Source organism: Diceros bicornis, chromosome 23 (assembly GCF_020826845.1).
Source record: "Diceros bicornis minor isolate mBicDic1 chromosome 23, mDicBic1.mat.cur, whole genome shotgun sequence".
In the NCBI taxonomy this organism is placed as follows: Eukaryota; Metazoa; Chordata; class Mammalia; order Perissodactyla; family Rhinocerotidae; genus Diceros; species Diceros bicornis.
The window spans coordinates 23862768-23887782 of record NC_080762.1 but is presented as its reverse complement, the minus strand read 5'-3'; the positions used below and the strand labels follow the sequence as shown (position 1 = coordinate 23887782).

The window sequence follows — 25015 nt, the reverse complement described above, 5'->3', positions numbered from 1 at the left end:
ATTGCTGATGTCATTTTATTTACAGTCATGTGAATCCTTAATGATGGTGTCATCTCCAAAAAATATAAAAACAGAGAAAAAAGAGTTGAAGTTTCTGTTTGGGGTGTTTTTCAGGCATTTCGAGTTAATCAGGCAAGAAAGACAGTTCTACCAGGTCTCAAATGCTCCAGAGTTGAAGATACTTGTCACAGAGTCTTACAAATGAGTACTTAAGGTATACTAGCTTTTCTTTTCTTTTCCTATTTTTTTTTTAAAACAAAGACATTCAACTTACCCAGTAGACATCTCGATTATAATGAAAAGGAAACTAATGTTCTTTGAAATTCATGAGCAAAGTTTCTTATTTAGAGTGGGTAAGTATTTGTCTTTTCCCTATGGTGACATGTAAGGGTTGAACTATTTCATAGCACAATTGAGCCTTGTTTAAGAGGTTAGGTAGACAGATGAGAGAAAGCAGTAGCTCTCACTCCCAAAAAGTCTTCATATTGGCTTACTATCTTGGGCCATAATTAAAGTCATCCCACCTTGCCCCGTAGTTTATGTAGATTTTACATATATATATATATATATATATATATATATATATATATATATATATATATTTCATATACACGTATGTTTGTGTATTCTTTTTTTTTGAGAGCTGATGAGCAAGATATATGTATTTCTAAAATGATTAATGTGAGGGTGTTGTTGAAGGTTATTAACAAAGAAGAAAATGTCCCTGTTGAGAAAATGTAATTTTATCCCCTGGGAGACATAATTATGAAAACTCAGTCATTCCTTAAAAGAATATTTAGGGGCTGGCCCCGTGGCTTAGCGGTTGGGTGCATGTGCTCTGCTGCTGACGGTCCGGGTTCAGATCCCGGGCACGCACCAACGTACTGCTTCTCCGGCCATGCTGAGGCCGCGTCCCACATACAGCAACTAGAAGGATGTGCAGCTATATGACATACAACTATCTACTAGGGCTTTGGGGGAAAAAAATAAATAAATAAAATTATTTAAAAAAAAAAATTTAGAATTTAGGTCCTAGACCTTAAACCTTTTAGGGTCATCAGCGATACTTTTTTCCATGTCATTTTATAAATAAGTCCCCAGAGTTTCAGAAAAGAGAAAGGACTTGCTTGAGGTCACACGGCTAGTTAGTGGTAGAACCAAGACTAGAGCACAGGTCTCGCAAGCCACAGTTCGAGCCTGTGTTATATATTCCTCGTCACTTCATAGAAAACACACATATATTTACATATATAGCCAGACCCTATTTAGAATCCTTTTAGAATCATGGTTGTGTGCTGTACCAAGTTGTTTTGTTAAAAATTTCTACTGCAAGAATAAAGCTTTTAAGATTATGTTAAAAGGGACTGTTTAACTATCTGGCTTTAATCCTTTAATACAGAGTAGTCTGTTACATTTATCTAATATTATATCTAAGCAGCTTTATTAAAGTCCCTGGATGCAACTGCCCATATCATTATGAATTAGTACATATCTATCTCCCTTGAGATAAGTGAAACACAATCTTACAAAAGAGTAAACATTTTATTATTTGTACATGAATCAGTTTGGTCTGAGGACACACAAGCATCTGGCTAACTCATAAAAGTAGCCTTAAGCGATGGGAGAGTGGGGCCGTTTACATTTATTGCAACATCACGTATATTATGTACGTGCTAAGCACCGAGAGGCCCAGAGTGGACACGTCGGACTGTTAGGAGCAACACGCAGTGAGCTTCAGAAGCGGGGAATGCAGAGCCGCCACGGCCTCTCTTTCAAAGACAGGGTCTGTGAGGTCCCAGGAGGGAGGGTACTCTGCAGAACAGGTTTTCTGGGGTAGGAGGGCCCCTCTGAGAGGGGCTGAAAACAAACAGCCTCAGCTAGAAGCATGCTTGTCGGAACAGGGCCCCAGACATGGCATGGCCCCAGTGACCTGGGGAGGTAAGGTGTCACAGGGGTACCACTTGAAGGGTGGGCAGAGGCCCCCGGGGAGGAGCCACGTACTCTTCCTCTCTGAGCAGCCGCAGCAGGATGTTTTTTTTATTCTTGGGCCAGCTGTAGACGTGAGTGTTCTGAAGCCAGGTGGGCACGTGCTCCTGTGGGAGACAGAATGACAGGAGCAAAGGCCGTTCGAGAAAAACCTGGATTCCAGATCCCAGGCTCAGTTCCCAAACATCTACGGCTTTCCTTTCATGGGCGTTTCCTACCAAGCTATCCTGGGAGCCGAGTTATTTTGCTTTTGGAAGAGTTAGCCTGTGAAATGCTTTTGGCTTCGGGAGCAAGCTGTGTATCTCATCATGGAAACCACATGTGCACAGCATTTTCTGTCAGTCTCCCAGGCTACCTGCCCTTTGCATTTCAACGTGCTTTTCACCACCCTCACATAAAAGGGGGAGGATGGAGGTCACGCAGAGTGATGTGAATTCCCCTGTGGCTTCGCAAGAAGTATGCCAAGGCTATGGGCTTAATCTAATTCATCATCCTTTCATTCCAGCCACAGGTCTGGCCTGCGGTAGAAGCAGCCCACCAGATCTCAGGTGTTAGGCACAAGCAGAAACTGTAAGCCGGGGATCATGAGGGTGCAGTTTCAGACTGCCCTCATGGAGTGGACATTCTGTTGGGGAAAGACAGATAATGAATAAGTAAAATGTATAGTGTGTTCGATGGTGATACATGCTGTGGAGGAAAAAAAACAGAGAAAGGGGATAGGGAGTGCTGGGGCAGGGATGGAAGGTTTGCAGTTCTAAGTAGGGTGTTTAGGAAAGGTCTCAGTAAGAAAATGGGCGAAGACCTGAAAGAACAGAGGCAGCGAGCTTCATGGGTGTGTGGGTCCAGGCAGATAGAAGAGCCAGTGCAAAGGCCCTGTGGTGGGAGCATCCCTGGCCTGTTCAAGGAGCTACAAGGCCAGTGTGGCAAGAGAGGAGTAAGTGAGAGAGAGTAGGTGAGGAGGTCTGGAAGTAGAGGGGGCTGTGTCAGATAGGGCCTGGTAGGTTTTTCTCTGAGGAGATGGGACTCCTTTGGGGACTGCAGGATGTGCTGAGAAGCAGCACCTGCTATATGTCAGGCATTATCCTGAGTACTGATGATACCCAAATGAAAAACAGGTACTGCCTTGAGGAGCTCATAGTCTTATCATGGAGTCAAAATGTAAAGAAACTATTTTCTAGGCAATGGCGTACCAAGGGGGCAGGCAGTAGGAACAGTCTGACCCAAGCATAGGCAACAAGGGGATTGCCTGAAGAAGTTTTAAACACAGTAAAACCAACTAAAAGTTGGTCTGCTTTTTCTATCACCATGCTCCAGTAATTCTAAACAGTTACTCCCAGCGCCCCCACCCCCAAACACATACCATTGACTCAAGGTACTATAGTTAAGAGCTCTCGAGAGAGGGACAATTCAATATATCGGCATAAGGGAAGGGAGGTCAGGAGAGGCTAGAAAGATTGGGTGACACAAGGATAAGCAAGAGTTCACTAGACAGACAAGTCAGGGAAGGGCATTGCAAGTAGAGGGAACAGAAAGTGCAAAGGCACAGAAACATGAAAGAACATGGCGTGTGTGATGGGGCATGCTGAAATAGTCCAGGATGACGAGAGTGTGGAGTCGTCGGTGCACAGGCTGATAAGAGGGAAAGTGGAGCAAGTGGGCAGAGTTCTCTTCTAAGAGGCCTCATACATCCTTCCAAGAAAGGTGGATATGATCTTGTAGTCAGTGGAAACCATCACAACACTTCTAAGCTGCAGAGAGACAGATCAAATCTACATTTTGGGTTTCCTCTTTGACAGTAGAGAAGAGGCTGGCTAGTACAGGGTCAAGGTAGAGACGGGGAGACCAGTAAGGAGATCTTGCAGTGATGGAAAGGCATACTATTGTGCGGGTTGTGAACCATACAAGCCTGGATGTCTCATTCACATAAACTGGACCCTCCCTCAATCAGAGCAGAAGTCTCAATGCAGTCCTGACATCTAGGGATCCTCCAGGTGAATCTGGCCTGAGCTCAGGGTGCTGTGGTCTGACTCACAAGACATTTACACCACTGCCTTCCTTTGCTAAGCCTGGCACATGGCCTCAGATGGTGCCCCCATTCCCCAAACCTGCTGGCATGCCCTTCTGGTACAAAACCCCTCATATGAACCGCAGCAAAGTTCACTTTGGTAGCTGTGTAGATTTAATTCCTATATTCTACAGCTTTGAGAGCTGAGCTACGTGCAACAAAATACTTTCATGAAGCAGGCAGTAAAAAACCTACACATCTTGACTTCTATGTTCAAGAGATAAGAAGTATAAGATCAACAGTCTCTTTTTCTCTCATGAGTTAAAACACAAACTACTTCTTTGTGTGTAATGGCTATTTGAACAATTAGGACAGTGATGGTCTCTCAGATAACACTGTAAAACCTTCCTGATTCATGCTGCTGAACTGAGTGGTACAGTTGATCTTTCTGGTAACACTGTTATCTCTAAGGATTGATAAAGAGTTGATAAGCCTTTCCACTTCAGATCCCAGATGGTAAGCAAACCAAAGCTTGAGTTATAAGGTTTTTGTTTGTTTGTTTACCTTCTTAGCATTTGGGAAGAGCACAGGGATGAATCTGAAATTCATGCTTCCTTGTTTTATGAACTCAATCTGCATCTGGAACAGAACAAATTTGCAGGTTTAATTTCAGGAATGAGGATGAGGAGTTAATGGTACCTACAATCGTGCAAGCCCACCTTTATTTAGGTTCCCCACACCAGTTCCAACTTGCTCTGACACTGCGGTGGCGCAAAAAGATTTAGTTACCAAGAACTGTATCAAAACTAGAATTTTAAATATGAGGAGATTTAGAGTCTTCCAAATCCTGTGACCAGCACAAAGCTTTCGGTCATCTGATGACAAAGAGATGAGGAATTATGTGTTCCCAACTATTTCATCTCCCAATTGATTTTTATAACTGAGAAGTCTTCATCGTGCATGGGAATAAAACAGAACAGAAAAGAAAGTGACAGTGGTGACCACTGATTATTGAAATCACCATAGAAACCCCCTCATAAACACACACTCTTACACACTTACACATAATCACACACACAATCACAATACACACAAATCCTCCACAAGGTGTTTTCTCAGAACCATCTCCCTTTAAAAATCAGAAGACAACACCAAAAGCGTATTTAAAAATGACTCAAGGGCCGGCCCTGTGGCTCAGCGGTTGAGTGTGCGCGCTCCGCTACTGGCGGCCCGGGTTCGGATCCCGGGCGCGCACCGACGCACAGCTTCTCCGGCCATGCTGAGGCCACGTCCCACATACAGCAACTAGAAGGATGTGCAACTATAACATACAACTATTTACTGGGGCTTTGGGGAGAAAAAAAGGAGGAGGATTGGCAATAGATGTTAGCTCAGAGCCAGTCTTCCTCAGCAAAAAGAGGATTAGCATGGATGTTAGCTCAGGGCTGATCTTCCTCACAAAAAATAAAAAAATAAAAATGACTCAAGTACTGTGCAACTAAAAGCACCAAACACACCAGTACAAACATGTGAAAGGAAGGGCAGAGGGTTTATAAGTTAAAAGTGAAGAACCGGATTTAGTTTCCGACTTCTAGGACATTGTATACTGTAAAATTTTGCTTGTCCACTAGGCTACCCAATGTGTTGAGAGGCAGGCCAGCAGCAGTGCATTTTTATTTTCTCTCATATTTCCAGATATTAGTCCTCTGAGAAGTCATTGGCTCTATGGTGCAGTTACTCATGGGCACCTCTTCACTCACTCTGTCCTGGAGTTTTCTGCTGCCTGGAAGGGACCAGGAAGTCAGCCAGGTGGGCAGAAGGCACTTCTGTATCTAGCCTCTTCAACCCCTTCAGTGACGATAAAGGGCCCAAGACATCATTGTCCCAAGAAACCAAGTTTGGAGACAATCTGGCTCATGGCTGGGTATAGTCAGACAAGCTGTGAGCTTGAGCTGCGTATTACTGCCTGGCATTGCCACACACCAGCAGAGCTTGACAGTTTCCTCAGGAACTGGCAGGGACCTGGAGCCCTTCCTACACACCAGCTGTCGACTCCCAGGACTGGCAGGTTCCTAGAGATACAGACAGAACATCGAGGGCTTTGGGTCCATGCAGACATGCAGCAGACAGCCAAGGGACGGCAGCACCCAGAGCCAGCCATGACCTTTTAGGGCAGAAATGGTACCTTTTCTGGGCCCCACCCATGGCTGTGAGAATGGAATCGGAGAGAGACTATCTCTTGACTTCTTGGCCTTATTCTTTGACCTCACCATCTTACCTTGGCTTTTACTTTGAGTTAGTTCTGAGCGCAAATAAGTGGTCAGTACTTGGTAAAAGAGGGGACAGAGCCCCTGAAGACCCAGATGGTGAACACCACCTGCCCACCCTGCCTTTTTCTTGCACTCCTGATCCACAGGACAGACCTGGATTTAAGTCAGCTTCCTCTGAGGTAAAGCTGCATGTCCCTTGACTGCCTGACTGCCTCCTGCCTTGTGCTGCTTACTTATTCTGTCTGGGCCACTTCTGCTTCCTGCATCATCTTCCTGTCTTAGTTAGTGATCTTTATGCCCATTCCAGGTGCCTTCCCCGTCTGTGGAATGTTAGAGCTGAAATGGAGCTTACAAGTTCTAGTCCACTGATTTTGAAGCCTTTTAAAATCTCAGAATCCTTGGTAAACAAACAAGCCTAAAAGGCAGACCAGCTCTGGTTGAGGTGGAGTGGGAGGCCCAGAGCCACTCCCACCCCCAGCACCCAGTAGGGTCTCCAGGGGAAAGTTTTAAAAGTCATAAGTCTAGTCTGGCATCCTAGTCAAGCAGGAACATTCTCCACAGTGTCTTGACAATCTTGGAAAGCAGGAAGATTGCTAGCCCATAAAACAGCCATTTCCAGAGCTAGGTGATATTTTCAGTCAGAGTGTTCTATCAGATGCTGAGTAAGTCTACCTTCCTATAAATTTCTCCCACTGGTTTTAGTTTGACCAGGCCCCACAATTCAGGTGAGGCAGTGGACTGTTGCTCATCTATCATGAGCCAAGAACAACCCTTTCCCTTGACTGAGCATCCGATGTGTGCCATATACTTCACAAACATTATTTCATTTAATCTTCACAACAACACTGTAAGTATTAGTGACCCATTTTATGAATAGGGACATGAGGCACAAAGAGGTTTAAGCAGTTGGCCCCTGGTCACACAACCTATACACGAGGAAGCCGAATGTGAACCAAGCTTGTCTGATACAACAGCACGTGTCCTTTTTACTGTGCTTTTCTGCCTCTCTGAAAAGGCAGGGGACAGAATATGATACAGATGCAGGGGCCTGCTCTCCTCACAGCCCTGTCTCCCCCACCCCAGGACTTCACATTCATTGGTAAACAAGCAAGCCAGCAGAACACTGCTTTCCAGAATCTTGGAACGTAGAGATACAGATTAATCTTCCCTTGTTACTGATAAGAACAGAGTCCCAGAGGTGTGGTGACTTGCCCAATGTCCCAAAGGTAGTCAGAACCAGAACCAACATCCCCCTCTCCTGTCTGGGGTTCTTCGCCCATCATCATGCCACCTTCAGTCGGTCTCTAGTGAAGGACAGGCCTTCACAGAAGAAAGAGCTTGTCTCCGAGGGACAGCAAGGTGCTGTGGTTCCCTTACCACTCACCATTCGATGAATGTACTTAGTATGTAAGCCATGCTCATCCTCGTCCAGCTGCGACTCAGCGCCTTCCACATCCTGTTTGTATTTGGGGCTGATTGCTACGATAATCATCACTGTCTTCTGTTAATGAGAGGGAGAAAGCATGTTTATGGAAGTGTAAATTGTGGTCCATTTGGTGAAGGCAGGCTGGAAACTAGCCAGCAGGACTGTAAGCATTCTCTGATATACTGGAGGATGGAGGGCTGGGCTCATTCTCCGTGGAAACTGAAAGGCACTGGCCCCCACTCAGGCAGACTCCTGTCTCCCCTTCTCCCCTCTGTCTCCCTCCCCAATTCCCTTCAAACAGGCAGAGCAAATGGCTCCGAGAGGAGCTCTCCTAAACGGATGCGGTTTTCCCCACCATTTTCCACACCATCACTAATAAACGTCTAATGAAAGCCGGAATCACTAAGTGATTCTGCATCCTGGCAAAAAGGCTCTGCAACACCACTGATGAAAAACCCCCTCCCTCCTCCGGTCGCTGGATCTAAGCTGTCGGTTACTGCACTCCTGACTGCCCTGCTTGCTGCCTGTGTGTGTTAGCACAGTCGAGAGGAACAGACCCTTCAGCACAAAGGAAACCTCAGGCTGCAGACAAAAGGACAAGCCACAAAACCCCAGCCTGCTGAGACTGTCCCCCACCGCTCCCTCCAAAAGGGCCGGCCGAAGCGGCCGACACGGACATGCTGGCAGCAATCAATTTCTATCTTGTTAAAGCACAAAGTGTCCCAGTGGCCGGTATAGATTCTGTCAGTGAAAAACAAATCACAGAGCTGTGAGGGGGCGCCTGGGGGTGGTGTGCTGCATGGCCTGCGAGGCTGCCCGGAAACCTCTGCAGCCCGGAAATCTCTGCAGCCCGATCCCACAAAACACTCGGGGTGGCCTCAGATTAAATTGAATTCTGCCGCTCCATCCCCACTCCCCGCCTGCATTTCCTCCTTTCCTATTCTGGTCAAGAAATTGTTTGCTCTGATTGTTATCAACCACCTGTGTCTGGTTTGACCGTTATTTCCTGCCTGGGCATGTCCAGGAGGGCAACCCCATCCTTCCTTTCCAAGTCTTAGCACGGCTGCCAACAAGGAAGGCTTTGTTGAGACTTTCTCAGCTTTGGACTTCGTGGGTATGCCAGTGCTTCTTTCATAAAATAATTTTACAAGCTAATTGTCTTTCTCACCAGAAAACAAGCTCAGAATTTTGGAATGTACTTACATCCCTAAGGTAGCGTTCCATCCACTTAATGATATCAATGCCTCGGATTCTATCCTCAAATATGTCAATCTACAAGAAAAAGATGTGGGAGGTGGCTCTAATGAGAAGCTTTCTCTAGATGCAGAGCAAGAAAAAACACAAGAAACTATATACATCTAAAATTGAAAAAGGTACCAATGCTTTTGTAATGTAAATCTAAAGAACAAAATACAATTTTCTTAAAATGTTCCCAATTTCAACAATAGTAGGCATTTAAGTATTTAATATCCATAATTAGGATATAGTGGTACACATCAAAATGTATCTTTGGCTACACAGTAATTATGTTTTAAGAATCTGAGAGACAAAGTAGATCACCAAGTTGGATGTAAGCCAGCAATATACATACTATATATATCATACTATATATATATATATATATCTGTAATTGGAAAGGCACACATGATTCTGAAACATTTTAATGGATACACGATGTGTAAGTACTGAGATACAATTGTGGTGCATTACTTGCATTAGCCAGGTCATAATTATGGTATTATGTCCAGTTTCGATCTATACGTTTAAAAATGATTGTATGAAACTTGGAGCAAATCCAAGGAATAGTCACAAAAACAATTACTGAGCTGGTGGGGAAAAGGTTTATGATGAAAGTCCGGAAGTAGAACTCTTGGGCCTTGAAAAGACTGATATTAAATATCAAGTCATTTAAGGCGTATTTGAAGGGGAGAAAAACCAGTTTCACAGAAAACCAAATAAGAAGGCCTTTCTTGGGCTCAGGCTTGTCCTGCAGCCAGAGAGTAGTGTATGTGTGTGTGTACAAGGTGCTCTTGACTGGAAGGGGGATTATGTACTGGAATAGGATACTCAGGGAGGGTGTCCTTAAGGAGGAGTTATTTGATTCAGCCACACTGCTCCCAGATCAACTGTCCTAAGTGTCACTCTGCCGCTTAGGACCCATCAAGCCAAGTCCCAGCGCTCAGCAAGCTTTCCACACCATCCATGATCCACTTTACCTCTCTTTTCCCCACATGCCCTATCTACTTTACTCCCCACACTGGCATCCCCAACACCCTAAAAGCACAGTGCAAGCCCCCCTGCTCTGTGAATCCTCCCCACACACTGACTTCCTCTTCACCTCACCGGACTCTACCCCATTGTGACCACTAGCAGTACTGGACAATTAACACATTATTATAACATTCTTTCATTTACTAAATGTCTCATTTATGTCTGCCTTATCTCTTCAGCCTGGTTCTAAGCTTCCTATGGAACAAGATCGTGCTTTGCGTCCACTAAACAGTCAAATACAAACAGTACATAATACGAGTCCAGAATATGTTTCTTTACTGATGGGACATCAAAAATGGAATGGCTTTCTTTTGGGTTTGGATGATTCCTGCTTTAAAATGTCTGATGGCCAATGACTACCTTGGGTAATCTTGAGGAAGCTTTTGTAGCTCTCTATGACTGCATCAGTAATCCGTTTCTATTATACAAGATGGAAGCAATATAATGTTGAGATTGAAAAGAGACAGACAGTGTGGCTCTACTCTTGGTTCTACTATTGGCTTCTGCACTTCCCACTTGCATGACTTGGGAAACATTACTGAAACTCTTTAAGTCTTATTATCTTCATTTGTAATATATGGTTAATAAACTGACTTCCTAGGATGGTTGTGAGAATTAAAATGAGTTAACATGGAAAAAGCATGTCATAATGCCAGGCATGAAGTAAATACTCAATAAATGGTCATTATTATTATTAGCCCAGCACCTAAATTATTCCCTGCTACTGAGGTGGACATTCTGGGAGGCGCAATGTGCTGGATATCTTCCATTTGTCTCTCCAGATCTCTACTAAAACCCATAGCTCCTGGCAAGCCAACTTCTCCACATAGCTGCTATTCTGGACGGAATTATGTCCCTCCCAAATTCACATATTGAAGTCTTAAGCCCTAGTGCCTCAGAATGTGACTGTATTTGGAGACAAGACCTTTAAAGAGGTAATTAAGGTAAAATGAGGCCATATGGTGGGGCCTCATCCAATATGACTGGGGTCCTTATAAGAGGAGATTAGGACACACAGAGGAAAGACCAGGTGAAGACAGAGGGAGAAAATGGCTATCCATAAGCCAAAGAAGAGGCCTCAGAATGAAACCAACCCTGCTGAAACCTTGATCTTGGACTTCTAGGCTCCAGAACTGTGAGGATATAAACTTCTGTTGTTTGAGCCTCCAGCCTGTGGTACTTTATGGCAGCTCTAGCAAACCAATGCAGCCACCCTCTTTAGGCTGCAGTCACCACTGTTCCCCTGCCTCTGTAGACCTGGGGCTGGTAGCAACTCCCTGCTTTTGCTAGTCCCAGAATATTATATTAGTCTCTGTGGATTCCCTAAAACTTACCTAGAGCTTTGAAAATAGTCCCTTTATTAAACTCTCCTTAAAGTAACCACTAAGTTTTTTTCTCCACTAAGGGGATCTTGATGTGTCAATATAGTAATTAGCTGTCCAGGACAGGGCTCTGTGGTTCTACCAGGAAGCTTCAGAGTGATGAGGATCAAGGACAGATTTAAATTCTGCCTAAACAGCCTATGATTGTTAAGGTCACAAAAACCTGTCTTCTTCTCCAGTGGCACTCAGTATGCTTATTTAGAAAGGACCAAAAGTAAGATCTTTTCTGAGATGTTGGCCTTATGTCCTGTAATTTGATTTTATGTCATGGTTACCACAGTGCTTTCTATTCCAGAAATGAGAAATTGAAATGTTGGTCTCTATATAGTCATGAAGTTGGAGTGTATAAATTGTATGCTTTTTACAAATTTTCAGACACTCTCATTTTTTAAAAAAAATTACAGAATAAAGAAAAAATTCAAATAAAAACTCCTGTTAAGTAATGCTAAATAGTCTTTTTAAATTTTATTTATTTTATTATTTTTTTTGCTGAGGAAGATTCCTCCTGAGCTAACATCCGTTGCCAATCTTCCTCTTTTTTTGCTTGAGGAAGATTCGCCCTGAGCTAACATCTATGCCAATCTTCCTCTATTTTATGTGTGGGTCACCGCCATAGCATGGCCACTGACAGGTGGTGTATGTCCACAACCAGGATCTGAACCCGCGAACCCAGGCCTCCAAAGCAGAATGCACCGAACTTAACCACTATGCCACAGGGCTGGCCCCCTAAATATCTTTGAAATGGACAGTTAGTTACTAAGAATTCCCTCTTTATCCTTCAACATTCCTATTCATAGATACTCCCCTTAATTATTCACCACTCTCTAGAATTCACTGTCACTAAATACCCAGAGGAGGCCTCTGGGAAGGAAAAGAAGTGATCTTAGTGATAAGGAAAGCCAGCTCTCCGAGTAGACCCCTGTGACATTTTATTTACCCTAAAAAAGAACTCATATGGCTTTAAGCTGTGCTGTTTCAAGGCATTGCAGGGGTACTTGAGGAGTGTGCACTTCCTGAGATTTCTTGGGCCAAGATCACAGTAAACTGCAGGGCTGGGCTGTCTACCTCTCCTAGAACTAGACTAGACCAGCAGAGAACCTGGCCATGTATTCCCTGTCCTGCGTTCAGTTGTGGAATGGCAGCTGTGCCCAGTGGGGGGACCCAGGCTGCAGGCTTCTACTTCAAACCTCACAGCCCAGTGCAGAATGCAAGGACCTTGGAAGATAAGCAGGTGACCTAGCGAAATCTGCAGCCTTCTGCATCACAGGAAGCACAACCAAAGCAGGCATATTGGTGAAAAAGGGCAAAGGTACAAGGTGCAGCAAGAGCCTGGCGTTTCCTTCCAGCTGCGTTATGTGGTCGGCATTAACACTGATCTGGTTGTACTCAGGGCCAGTCAAAAAGCATGCAGGAAAACAATACTGGAGACCTTGGATAGTTTAAGCTCTAGAAAATAATTACCTAAATCCATAAGCGTTTAGTTCATAATCACATAAATAATATAGTTTAAAACATCAACAGCTATTAGTACTTTTTCTCCTTTTGTTTTTCTTTTCATTGTACTCACTTTAATTGTTCAGTCTTGTCTTTGGATAAAATACTTACAGCAGTTTGGAAGCCATTTACCAACAAAAAGTTGACGAATTTCACCACCTCCATGGCTGTGTCCATAGAATAAGTGATGAAGACTTTCCCTAAGAGAGATTTTTTACATTTATTAGAAACTAGTAAAATTATTCTATTCTGAAGGCACTTGCAAATTGTATGCAATATCTTTTGTCTTTCTAGATTAATAAAGGGAAACCTCAGGCTGGTTTAAGACATAAATCCACAGGCCAAAAGGGGCATGGGGATCTGTCTGAGGGAGCGCAGACTGCTCAGGGTGCGTGGAAAGGAGAGGCACAGGGGAGAGCGCTGGCAGGCCGAGACAAGCCAAGGAGGTCTTTTGAAAAACCACATGATGCATTAACAAAAAATCTGTCACCCAGAACCTGCGGGTCTTTAAGATCAGGCCACTGCCTGGTTTCTTAGAGACACTTGGCACTGTGCCCAAAGAATACTCACAGCAGGCCAAGAAGCTCAGCCTTGCTAAGGGGCCACCCAGCAGTGTCCTCTTTTGATCTCATGATGCTCTCTGCTGCCCTGAACTCTTGCTTGACAAAAACAAGTGAGGGGAGGGGGAGAAAGTGGTTCTCACCCCTTCCTTCCCCCCATCCACTCACTGGTGGGGGAAGGCAAGGAAGTTGGAGTAGATTAAAGTGCAGCTCAGAAATGTTAGTGAGAACTTCAGCAGTTTGAAGGAGAGACACCACCTCTGGGGAGTCCAGGGTCACTGACTCTCTTGCTCCTCCCTAGGTCAGCCTAGAGCAACAGATGGTAGCGTACCCACAAGCTTAACCCAGTCAGGATGAAAACCAAAGTCTTGGGAAAATAATCTGGCTAGCATGTTAATGTGATAGATGAATAATCTCTGTGTGTTGGCTTTTAGTCTCGAATGAATTGACTAAATCTCAGGAAGTCCCTAGGGCGGAGGGTGGAGAGGAAAGGGGGGTTGGAGAGAAAATGTGAGTCAACGTGTATTCATCTACGCTCAGGCTCTTTTTTTTTGAAACACACCTCTCAAATGGAAGTGTGTACAATGGTCATATTGACTCATTTAAGCAGCTAGGCATATTGATGGCATTCAATTTATTTTCTTCTCAACACTTAATATTCAACCAACTCCTATGTTAGAATTTTAGACTCCCTTTATAGATTATAGTAAGATAAATATGATCTATAGACTGACATCAGGACTATATCCTATGCAGGGCAACATCTATTCTCCAGAAATGCTCAAAATTAAAATGTATACAATTTTCAGAAGATTAAAAAAAAATTCTTTTTGAATGAAAAACAGCAATGGATCCTTGTCATAGAAAATTTTTGGAGTCATATATGACTAAAGAGCACACATTCCCCAACAGGAATTAACAAATGCAAAGGGCTTAATTTTAAAGTTTGGTTCAAAGAGGTGCCCAGATTTGGAAAGGACTTATTAGAATTACCTGAGCTTCTCTAGCAAGCACAACAGAATATAACAATTTCACAAGTAGCAGCTGTTTTCTTAAGATTTCTGGAACCTACTGTCCTGACTGACCTTAATATGAGAACAGTTTGGTGATATTTCAATATTTCTGGTTCTGGCTGCAAAATGTGGAAAAAGAATCATCACCTAACACTCAGTCGAATGTTTCTTTAAATAAAAGGCTTAGTTTGCATTTGGTTGTAAAGCAGTATGGAGAATGTGAGTGGCTTTTTCCAAACAAGATTGCTCATTCCTACAGGAAATGACCTCGTTCTTGAAGGCTGTTGCTAATTTATGGTGAGACGCTAGGTCCCTGGCCAATACCACATGGACATCCAATCAATTTACTCAGGGACAAGTCCAGTCAAGAGCATCATTTAGAAGAGGGAAAAGTGTTGGGTTATTTGTTGTTGGAGTGTATGTTTAAGAAAACCTAATGGTAAGCACTTTGTGAGTAGTATTGCTGGCAGTATCAGAATCACTCAAAACACTCATACAAAATGCTGGTTACTTTTTTAGCAAAAAGCAAAAAAGTAAATTATATTTCACTGTGTAGATGAGAAGATTATCCAAAATTATGGATGAATAATCATCAAATACTCTCAAAGCATAAGACCTGACAAGAAGGAAAAAACAACATTGCAAACAACTTACGCAATTCTTCTGGCAAATTGCTTGTTTTGAGAGTTCCTCTGGCTGGAGGGTTACTAGGGGGTCTAGGGACAGCAGCTGGGGATGGAGCCTGGGGACCCTGTGGTCTCAACTCTGCAGGACACTCCAAGGACTCCTCAGGAACTCCAGCTCTGTTAGGTGGCTGGTTATATAGCTGGTCCCTGGAAAGGAACACATTTACAGTAAATTTGCATTTTTCCCAAAGACAAACCTAGAAGGACAGAAAGCCTTGAAGAACTTTGGGAAGATACCAGTGAGCTCTCTCTCTCCTCTGCTTCCTTTTCTTTTCTGAGCCAGAGGGACGAGGGTTGCTCCATGGAATTTCAGTCAATAAGTAATTCGGCCGGCTGCCATAGGTAAGGGCCTGTGCTAGGAGTCGAAAGAGGGAACTGGATTTGATTTCTTGATTCAAGGACCATCTAATTGGGAAGATAAGTCTCATGGACAGGGCACACAAAGTCAGCAATAAAACAAAGTAGTATAATGGGTGACATAAAGGTTGGTGTTTAGGCATTCAGGTAAAAAGACAGGACTTCTAGATAGATAACATTTAATTATGTATCAAAAGGTATAAAAGGCTATATAGGTTTAAAAGTATTTACGTTGTTAATATATGGATGAAAGTCTGATTTTGAAGATCATTTAAAGAAGTTCCTACCACATTTTATGGCATCTTTATTATTTTTTTGGTCGCCAGTATTCCCATGAACATTCTGCTGAGAAGAACAATCAGACTCATGTGAGATTTGGAAGGCAGAAGGAAATGGACGCCATGCTTCTGCCACTTCTGTTGGAAAGTGCTGTCATGAGTTCCTCAGTTCCTCAGGAAGCATCCCAGTGTCCCGTTATCAGCTTCACAGTGTCAAGATCAGGGCATGGGCATACATTTTTGGCCAGTGCAGATCTAGTAGGCACAGAATGGATCTAATAGTTGTAGCGGTGGCGGCTTCCTGATTCTGGATTGTGCTGTGGCAGTGTAGCCTAAAATGGAGAGTTCCATGGTGGCTTTCTGATCCTCTGCCTCTCTGACCATGACAGAGGAAGAGGCTTCTTTGGTGTCCTGTTCTGTGGTGTTGCCCTGGGATCATTCCTAGAAGCTCGCTTCTCCAACCTCCCACAATTTCGTAAGCACCCGATTCCCTATATTAAATCCCTTCTGCTTAAAATAGCTAGAGTAGTTTCTGTTTTCTGTAATTGAATCCTAACTGATAGGGGGACTAAAACTGTAATGTTTTATTTCTTTAAAAAACTCTGAAGCAAATGTAGCAGTATGTTAACATTTTAAAAATCTAGGTAGTGGGAACATGGATGTTTGTTATTTGTTGTGTGTTTGAGATTGTTTATATCATACATTTAAAAAGTTTTGATTACAAAATCTATGTGTATATGCCCAGTTTTTATAAATTGTTGCTTATGTTGTCATATTTTCGCCCAAAAGGGTAATCAAAAATTCTGAAAGTCTCATGTAACAGAATATAAAATAAAGTTACACAGAATCTCAAATATACTGTATTTATAAAATATAAATGTCTGAGGAAGTTATTTTTATTTTATATTTTTATTAATATAGAAAAAAAATTCCTACAAAATTTGCCTTCATCTGATGGATATCCAGTTCCATATCCTTCTTGCATTAAATCTCTTTATACCTAAAGTTGCGTAGTTGTTATAAAAGAGAATTGCTTATTTGATAAAGAAAGGTTAAGGCCTTGATAATATTCAAAAATGTCTATATAAAAACAATATCATGAAGATTAATCACAGAGTAAACTTTCTGTATTAAGGTTCTCTTTCAAATTTTCAGTAAGAGGGGAATTAGCTTCATTGCCTGCACTTATTTTTCATTATCCTAAAATAATAAATCCAAGGAGACCGGAGCAGGCTTAAATTGATGTTACAAAAGCAATTATTCTGTACTGTATTTGCAATTCTTCTGTAAATCTAAAATTACTACAAAATAAATGTTTATTTTAAAAATTACTATTGCCTCCCCTATTCAACACCAAACCTGTTTCATAAAGATGCTTAAATTTTGTTTGTTTTCTTGGAATTTTAGATATTTCTTCTATAAGAGTGCTTATCTGACTGTAAAATCACATTTTTCTTAATTCCATTATTTAAACTCCATGTAATTTTGTTTTAAAAAAATAAGGGATCTGGAGGCCGGCCCCGTGGTGTAGTGGTTAAATTTTGGCGCATTCCGCTTTGGCACCCTGGGTTCGCAGGTTCAGATCCGGGGCTTGGACCTACACCACTTGTCAGCCATGCTGTAGTGGCAATGCACATACAAAATAGAGGAAGACTGGCACAGATGTTAGCTCAGGACTAATCTTCCTCAAGCAAAAAAAGAGGAAGATTGGCAACAGATGTTAGCTCAGGGCAAATCTTCCTCATCAGCAAAAAAAAAAAAAAAAAAAAAGAACCCCACAACAAGGGACAACACTGATAGGGGTGGATGAGGCAGAAATACACCTCTGCTGAGGGAAATAAATAAATAAGAGACCTGTCTGGAAAGAAAATTTGAGGGCTTGTGGGCTTTTGAGTAAAGAGGAAAGCAGGCATGTATCTTATCTGCTATTGTAAATAGAGTAGGCTTTTTTTCTTTCAATAAACTTTTTGAGCTAATTACCAATTTCTATATTTCTGAAAAATCTGCTTTAATAGGACCTTCATATTTATTCTCAAAACAGAATATAGTTTTATTTTGAGGGGTATATAAAAGTCATGCTTGAGCAAGAGCAAATATTTCATCCACTCTAATTTTGTCATAAATTAGGAAGCTCTATTTGTATGAGTTTTTCCTATATATTTTAGATCCATAAATTAAGAGAAAAGGAAAACTTGAAGAGTCAAAAGAAAACAATGAGAGGAAAAATGATTACAGTCATGTGTCACTTAATGACAGGGATATGTTCTAAGAAATGTGTCGTTAGGTGATTTTGTTGTTGTGAGAACATCATAGAACGTACTTACACAAACCTAGGTGGTATAGCCTACTATACACCTAGGCTATATGGTACTAATCTTATAGGACCACCATTGTATATGCAGTCCGTCATTGACCAAAATGTCATTATGTGGTGCATGACTGTAAAGTGTTAGACAACTGAAGTGAAGAAAAACCAGAATTGTTTTTCTGGAAGAAGTATAGGAAAGACCCAATAATGATGTTCAGCATGAGTGAATGCTTTTATTACAAAAGAAAATAGGTTATTTTAAATTTCTATTGAGAACTAACAATTTAAAGTTTCAAAGTAAGAAATGGGTTTAACAGGTAAAGAAACTAGGGATCTAAAAAAGAACTTCGTAACAGTAGAAGTTAATCATAGTAAAAATAAAAATCTATCTCGTGGGCTAAAAGGCCAGGTGACCTGAAAGTAAAAGAAGTGGGGAGTGACAGCATCTTAAGAGCATTTCCTTCAAGAGAATTTTGACTAGTCACCAGTGGCTTTATGTGTCTGGTAAAGAGGGTCTTGTCAACTAGCTTCCATTTCCTCCTGACCTGAAAAGTCTATGTGGCGTGTTCACTGTGTGACTTGGTCACTAACATGGGTGGCAAAGCAACAGAGTTTTGATACATCATGATTGCACTGGCATCATTCTTTTTCATGTTACAAATGTCTGAAAGTTGGCCCTGTCATACTTACTGATACCTCGGGAGCCCTGGGGAGAAGCAGTCTCTTTGTGCGGGCCTCTCTTCTTGGTCCCAGGGGCTGGGATAATTCAGGATGACCTTCTGCACAGGGTGCAAGCCTCTCACACTGGCTCCAGGTAGGGGCTGCCCGGGCAGAGCCGGCTGGATCACTTGCTGGTAGGCTGCTCGAGGGTAGTCGTGGCCATCTGTAGGTGAAGACAGCAAAGAGAACAGGGCAGATTGACTCTAGCTCCTTCGTGGGAAAGGAGAGTAAGCTCAAGGCAAATTTTTGTCTTGATACTAACTGAGGATTCCAGATATCAATTACCACCTCTGTTGTATTTGCCATATTTCTGTACTATTATTTACTTGATAGTTTTCATTAAATTGAGTCATTGTTTCTCTTTTTTTCCTAAATACAAACATCTGTGAAATCATGATTTGGTGTTCTAATGGGAAAGCACAAAGCTCCACAGAGGCCCCCATTTTAATAAGATACTTAGGATAATCCAACCAGGAAGAAGCTCTCTCACACCATCATTCCTACCATAATTCCCCAAGTTTCTAGAACAAGGCTAGGAGAAATTATCCTCATGACAGATACAGAATCACTGCTCTCTCCTTTCCTTCCCCCAAGTGGACACAACACACACACACACACACACACACACACACACACACACATTCACACACATATACCATTCCCTCTTAGGAAGAAGTAAATGAATGAAAATTTGGCTCATACGTCTGGGAAGTAGCCAACCAGTTGGCAACACCTCCCAACTGTCTTGGTCCTCTCTTGCTAAAACTTTCTGTGTGCACTTGGGGCCAGGGCAGTTAGAGGAGGGCAGGCTTTGGAGCACAGCCAGGGCCAGCGATGACTTATGTGAATGTGTAATCTAGGAGAAAGTTGGTCCCAGCCAGGCCCAGGAGCAGCAGGGTCCCAAGGGAAGAAGGGCAGCCTGCGTAACCAGGTGAGAGAAAAGAACTGAAGGCCAGAGGAGGAATGCAGGGAACGCAGTAAGGGTAAGAGAGGAAGCCTCCGAAGGAACTGCCCAGGCACAAAGGGGCTCACGTGTAGGAAATCTGAGAGGTAAGGATGGGGATGCGCCATAGGGGTGGGTCCAGCCTACAAGGGGACTGGAGACAGCCAAGTGGGTAACACAGCAAAATAAACCATTAGCATCTCCTGGTGATCCAAGCATTGCCAACTCTGTCCGAGTAAGAAGTTGGATGATCCAGGAGGCATAGCTAGTTCAGACAAGAAGGAACCTTGTTTTTAAAAAGATATATATTTCTGGTCTTTATTCTTGATTTTTCATAATGAAGTTTGCCTGCTGTGTAAGTAGGATACATGCAGGGATGTAAAGTGAAATAAAACTAGCAAGCAAGCAAGAAAGTAACAGATAAGGTAGATTGAACCAGAATGTAGGGAGTGAGAATGTGGCTAAGAGTTTTATTTTTAGTTTGGTAAGTAGCCAGGAGTCATTGAAGTTTTCAGGGGAACATTCAGAAGACTGTTGGCCTCAAGTACACAACAAAAGACAGATAATGTGTGTGTTTGCTAGCATGGCTGGCTTCAGGTCTCCACTGTCTGGACTCAGGAAACTTGGCTGGGTGACCCTGGGAATGTGCTCAAGCCAGTCTCTCAAGCACGATCAGATTCTCTGGATTCAATCTATTGTTTGCTTTGATCCGTGACACCAGCCAGGTCCTTCCTGTCACGCTTCCTCTGGCAAAAGTGACCATACTCCTCCAACCCAGATGGTCTCCTGGCCCTGGCCGTGACCCTTGCCCTGCTGTTGCTTAGGCCTGGTCATGATATTAGGGGTGGAGGAAGGGGAGGAGGATAAAAGGATCTGCCTGGGCCTTTCCCAGCCCCTGGCTGATAAAGGAGACCAGGGCTTGGAGGGCATCTCTAAGTAGGGGGAGACAGGACCACAGAGACCCCTGTGGTCTAGGACAAGATACACCACACAGGTTTTGCTTTTACAGCCTTCCTGCGACAGGTCAGATATATTCCAAGGGATCCAGATCACCAGTTGGAGTTTCAGGGCAACAGGACAGGTCACTACTGCTGCTCCTTTTCCCCAGCTAGAAATGGGCAAAAAGTGCCACTGCCATCAGGTCACCAGGCAGGGGCCAGCCCTGCTTTAGATGAGTCTTGCATGAGTAGACCATTTCCAAACCCAGCTGTAGCTACACCCCTCCAGAGATCTCCCACTGCACTTAAAATCCACCCTGCGTGATCTGCTCCCTGCCCTTCTTCATCTCATCTCCTACTATGCTCTCACAAGTTCGCCAAGCCCCAGCTACCCTGGTCATCTTTGTTCTTCTTGAACACCCCAAACTTATCCCCACCTCTGGGACCTTGAGTTTGCCATCCTCTCTGCCCAGAATGTTTTTGCCCTATGTCTTTACAGAGCAACTTGTCATTCAAGTTGCTATTGCCTATTCAAAGAGGCGCACCCCTTCACCCAGTTGCCTCATCCCATCCCCTCTATTTTATTTTCTTCATAGTGCTCATCATGTGTTTTGTGTAAGTAAGCATGACTCTTGCTTGTCAACCTCTCTGCCTTCCCTACTAGCATCTAAGCTCTGAGAAAGCATGGACTGTGTCTGATGGCCACCACGTCTCCAAGCATAGTGCTGCACACAGGGGATGCTTGAAAAGTGAATGCGTGAAGATCGAATAGTTACAAAGCCAACTTCACACACACAGAAAAAGAGAAGCCATTGAGGACTGCACAATCTGCTTGCTAGGTCTTGGATCTTCTAGACTGTCTACTTCTCATCTGCTGTCCATTTTGGTTTTTTTTTTTTTTCCTTCGTGTCTCCCTCTGGGAGTAGGAAGGAGAAAGTCAAGGTAAGAGAGGAGAAACTTTGCCAGTGGCCTTGAAAGTTTTTAATGTTTGGAGCCATTTTTGCTTTCCACATCCATTAATAAGTGGCTAATAATGTTTTATTTGCTTTAAAAGGACTACCAAGCTCTAATCATAGGGTTTGTTTCTTTTCCAGAGAGCGGATGTTAGTGCTGTTAATCAAAGCCTTTGAATCAAGGTCATACGATTTCTAACAGATTATTTCCCGCACAACATGTTTTTGTCTCATAGCAACAAATCGTATCATTAAAATCACTAAGGCATGTGGGCTAAGTGTTTGATTAGCTGTAACTTTCATTTCTGAAATGGCCACCTGTGGTAAAAACTTACACGGGTTTATGTGAGCAGATGAAAATGATCCACCTCATCTATTTTTAAAATTAGGGTACTGACAGTAGAGTTCTCCGTGCTGTCCTTTGATTGTTTAAAACAAAGAAATATTGGATATCAGAGGATCAATCAAAAATAAGCTTTCCCTTTTGTAAGTGGAATTTGACTGGTTTTGTCTGGAATTTGGCTGGTCGTGCGGAAAAGTTGCTAAATGAAAACTATGCTTCTCAGGTAAGTGAGTACCTTTTCCTTGCTCGAGTGTAATCATTCCATCCCACTATTTTGACCAAGTGTTGCTAGTTTAGTTGAGTACGGTATATATAATAATGGCTAACATTTATTGAGGACTTGCTACATCTCAGGTACTGTTCTAAGTTCTTTATTCAGGATTATGGAGTTCAGTTTTCTGTTTTCTGAAAGAAGTTTACCTTAGAATAAAATCCAATTCCCTACCACAGTCCTTGCATCCTTCATCTGCTAGCGTATCATTCTCTCCCTGCTCACCTTGTTCCAGCCCCACTGGCTTGCTTTTGGTACCTTAACTACACCAAGCTCTTTGCTTCCTCAACCTTCTCATTCTTTAGATGTTAGCTCAAATGTGTCCTCCTCAAAGAGGCCTCCTCTGGCCATCCTGTCTATTAATGTTTGTTCTAACACCCAGTTATTTCCTCCATAGCCCTCATACTTTGTTGTTTTGTTTGCTGATTTCTACTTATCTGTCTCTCCAGTAGACTCTGAACTCCATGAAAACAGGACCATGTGTGTTGTGTTCACCACTGTACACACAGTGCCTAGTACAGGAATGGGAAAATATTTCTTGAATAAATTGATAAATAAATGGACAAGTTGTGTTTCCAAATCTCATTGACCTCCCTCCCTTCCTCCCCTCTCCCATAAGACAGTTAAAGATGGCTTTTCCAAGGCCTGATATCACAAAGGCTCTACTGATGATTAGGGACCACTCCTTTCCCCAGGAAATAGGGAACAGATTTCTTTTTATTCATTCAACAAATATTTATTGAATTTCTATGGCTAGGCACTGAGTGAACAGAATAAATAGGATCCAGTTCCCTTGAGTAGCTCAAAATAAATGGAGAGAGAAAGAAAGAAAATCTGTGTGTCTGGGTGTCTGTTTTGAAACGCAAACCCACACTCAGTGTGTGAGAAGGGGAGGCATGCAAGCCGGCAGCCACCTACATCGTAGACTTAAGAATCACTGCCCAAAAATATCTCCCCCACTGACTTGTCCTCGGTGCCTAAAATTCCATCAAGAGAGTTTATTCTGTGGGAAATGGAAAATAGAAGGCGGTGGGTGATATGATAGACAAATGATTTGTTAGCATGGTAACGCCTCAGTTCTGAGGCAGTGTTCATCACAAAACAAAAATACAGATCTTGCACAATCATAAATGGGTGCCCAGAACTGTATGTTATTTGTCAATCTTATGATCCTCTTGGCCTGGGGACACATGATCTTCATGTTACTACCACTTGGAATTTGTAAACCAAATCCTAAACGAGGTTTTCCACTTATCGGTCAAAACATTCAACATTTTTCTTCCTTATTAAGAATGGTATTAAAAGAGTCTATGAGAGAGAAAATAAAATCTGATTTTTAAGTTGTCAAAAAACATCATGATATAATGCAATCAGTTTAGCAGGAAACAAGATAACCAACATAAACTGTTACAGGAACTCCCACAGCTGGAAGCAGCTGTGGGTCCTGAAAGGCAACGCCTTTCTTTATCATTTCTTCCATCTGGTTTATTTTTTCCTTACTTTTAATTGTGCATGCATTCTAGCATACAAATAATCACTTTTTGGCTCCATATGAGCAATAGTAGGCATGTGTTATTTTATTGAATCCACAGTTTTATTTTATTCAATCTCCTTGGTAGAGAAAGCAAGAATTTCATAGTAAAATAAGGGCTCATTAGATTTAATATGTTCTTTTTTCCAATTTATTTGCATCATGGGTTTTATTTGATTGCACAGCCATGATCTCCATTCTGGTGACCTTCAGTGGAAGGATTCTGAAGCAGTATGAGGCCAACTTCTCCAGGGGGTTTGGGGAGGACGAAACATAGGGTTATTCCACTTCTCGTTTTCACCTGCTTTGAAAACGTTTTCCTTTTTTACATGAAAGGGGTGACCAGTAACCATTTCTGCTTTAACTTGCAAAGGCTGAGGTGTGCCATTTGCATGGTGATCATTATTTATTTATATTTTCATTAATGGATGAGGAAGTCATGCTCTTCTAAAGCTGAGTAGAACCACGTAGCCATGGTTTCCAACTGCACGAGCATCCCTTAGCTGAACAGCTCTTTTGAAGTGGTTTTGTTGGCAATTAAGTGCAGTTATAGCACTGACATGAAACTAAGCATTTGCAACACCTGCTTTGAATGCTTAAAATCTGTGCCAGCAAGAGGATCTGGAAGTAGAGTAGTACTCGACAGGGCTGGGCTGCAGGATCCATTTAAATAATAGTGATAATAACTAAGAGCTGCTAGTTATTGAGGGCTGAGTACAAGCCAGCCACTTTCCCAGTGCCTTTAATACATTATCTCACTGAATCCTCGCAGCAACCTTCATAGGAGCCATCACTGCTGGAGGCTTCACTAATATTCTGGGCTTATAGAGCCTGGAAGAAAAACCATAAGCCCTGGTCTTCCTTGACCAAAATGGCCCAACCTGACCCTCCTCCCTGTGATTAGATGCTCTTGGGAGCCAGGGCCAAGGCACATGCAGGGTGCACGAGGGTGAGCCCACCTGTACACTCTCCTTTCCCCTCACCTTTCTTTCTTCTTTTTAACTTTTACTTATTTTTTAAATATAAGAGTAATATCTGTTTGCTATAACAAATTCAACTAAAGTATATAAAGTTAGAAGGAAAATCTCCCTGCCTCTTAATTCCCTGCTCCCCTCCCCGCATGATCACTGTTAACAGTTGGGGCAATTCTTCCAGGCTTTTTAATGTATAGTTTTTAAACACATGTATTTTTTTAAAATATCACATATGGGATGAACACTGCATCTTGCTTTTCCACTTAATCTTTTTTATGTCAGAATGTATACTTTGTTCTATGTAAC

The 25015-nt window shown here is 42.6% G+C and overlaps 1 protein-coding gene across 1 annotated transcript in view; it reads right to left on the bottom strand.

Moving 5' to 3' along the window:
- Window positions 1–1523: 1523 nt before the first annotated feature.
- Window positions 1524–25015, bottom strand: part of TRAF3IP2 (TRAF3 interacting protein 2) — a 39809-nt gene continuing 16317 nt past the window's right edge. The window contains exons 3-9 of the mRNA XM_058566449.1: window positions 18727–18919; window positions 15062–15240; window positions 12946–13034; window positions 8891–8959; window positions 7646–7762; window positions 4556–4630; window positions 1524–2093 (exon numbers count right to left, since the gene is read on the bottom strand). Of these exons, the coding sequence (XP_058422432.1) occupies window positions 1947–2093; window positions 4556–4630; window positions 7646–7762; window positions 8891–8959; window positions 12946–13034; window positions 15062–15240; window positions 18727–18919 (869 nt within the window). The 3' untranslated portion in view covers window positions 1524–1946. The remainder of the gene's footprint in view (window positions 2094–4555; window positions 4631–7645; window positions 7763–8890; window positions 8960–12945; window positions 13035–15061; window positions 15241–18726; window positions 18920–25015) is intronic.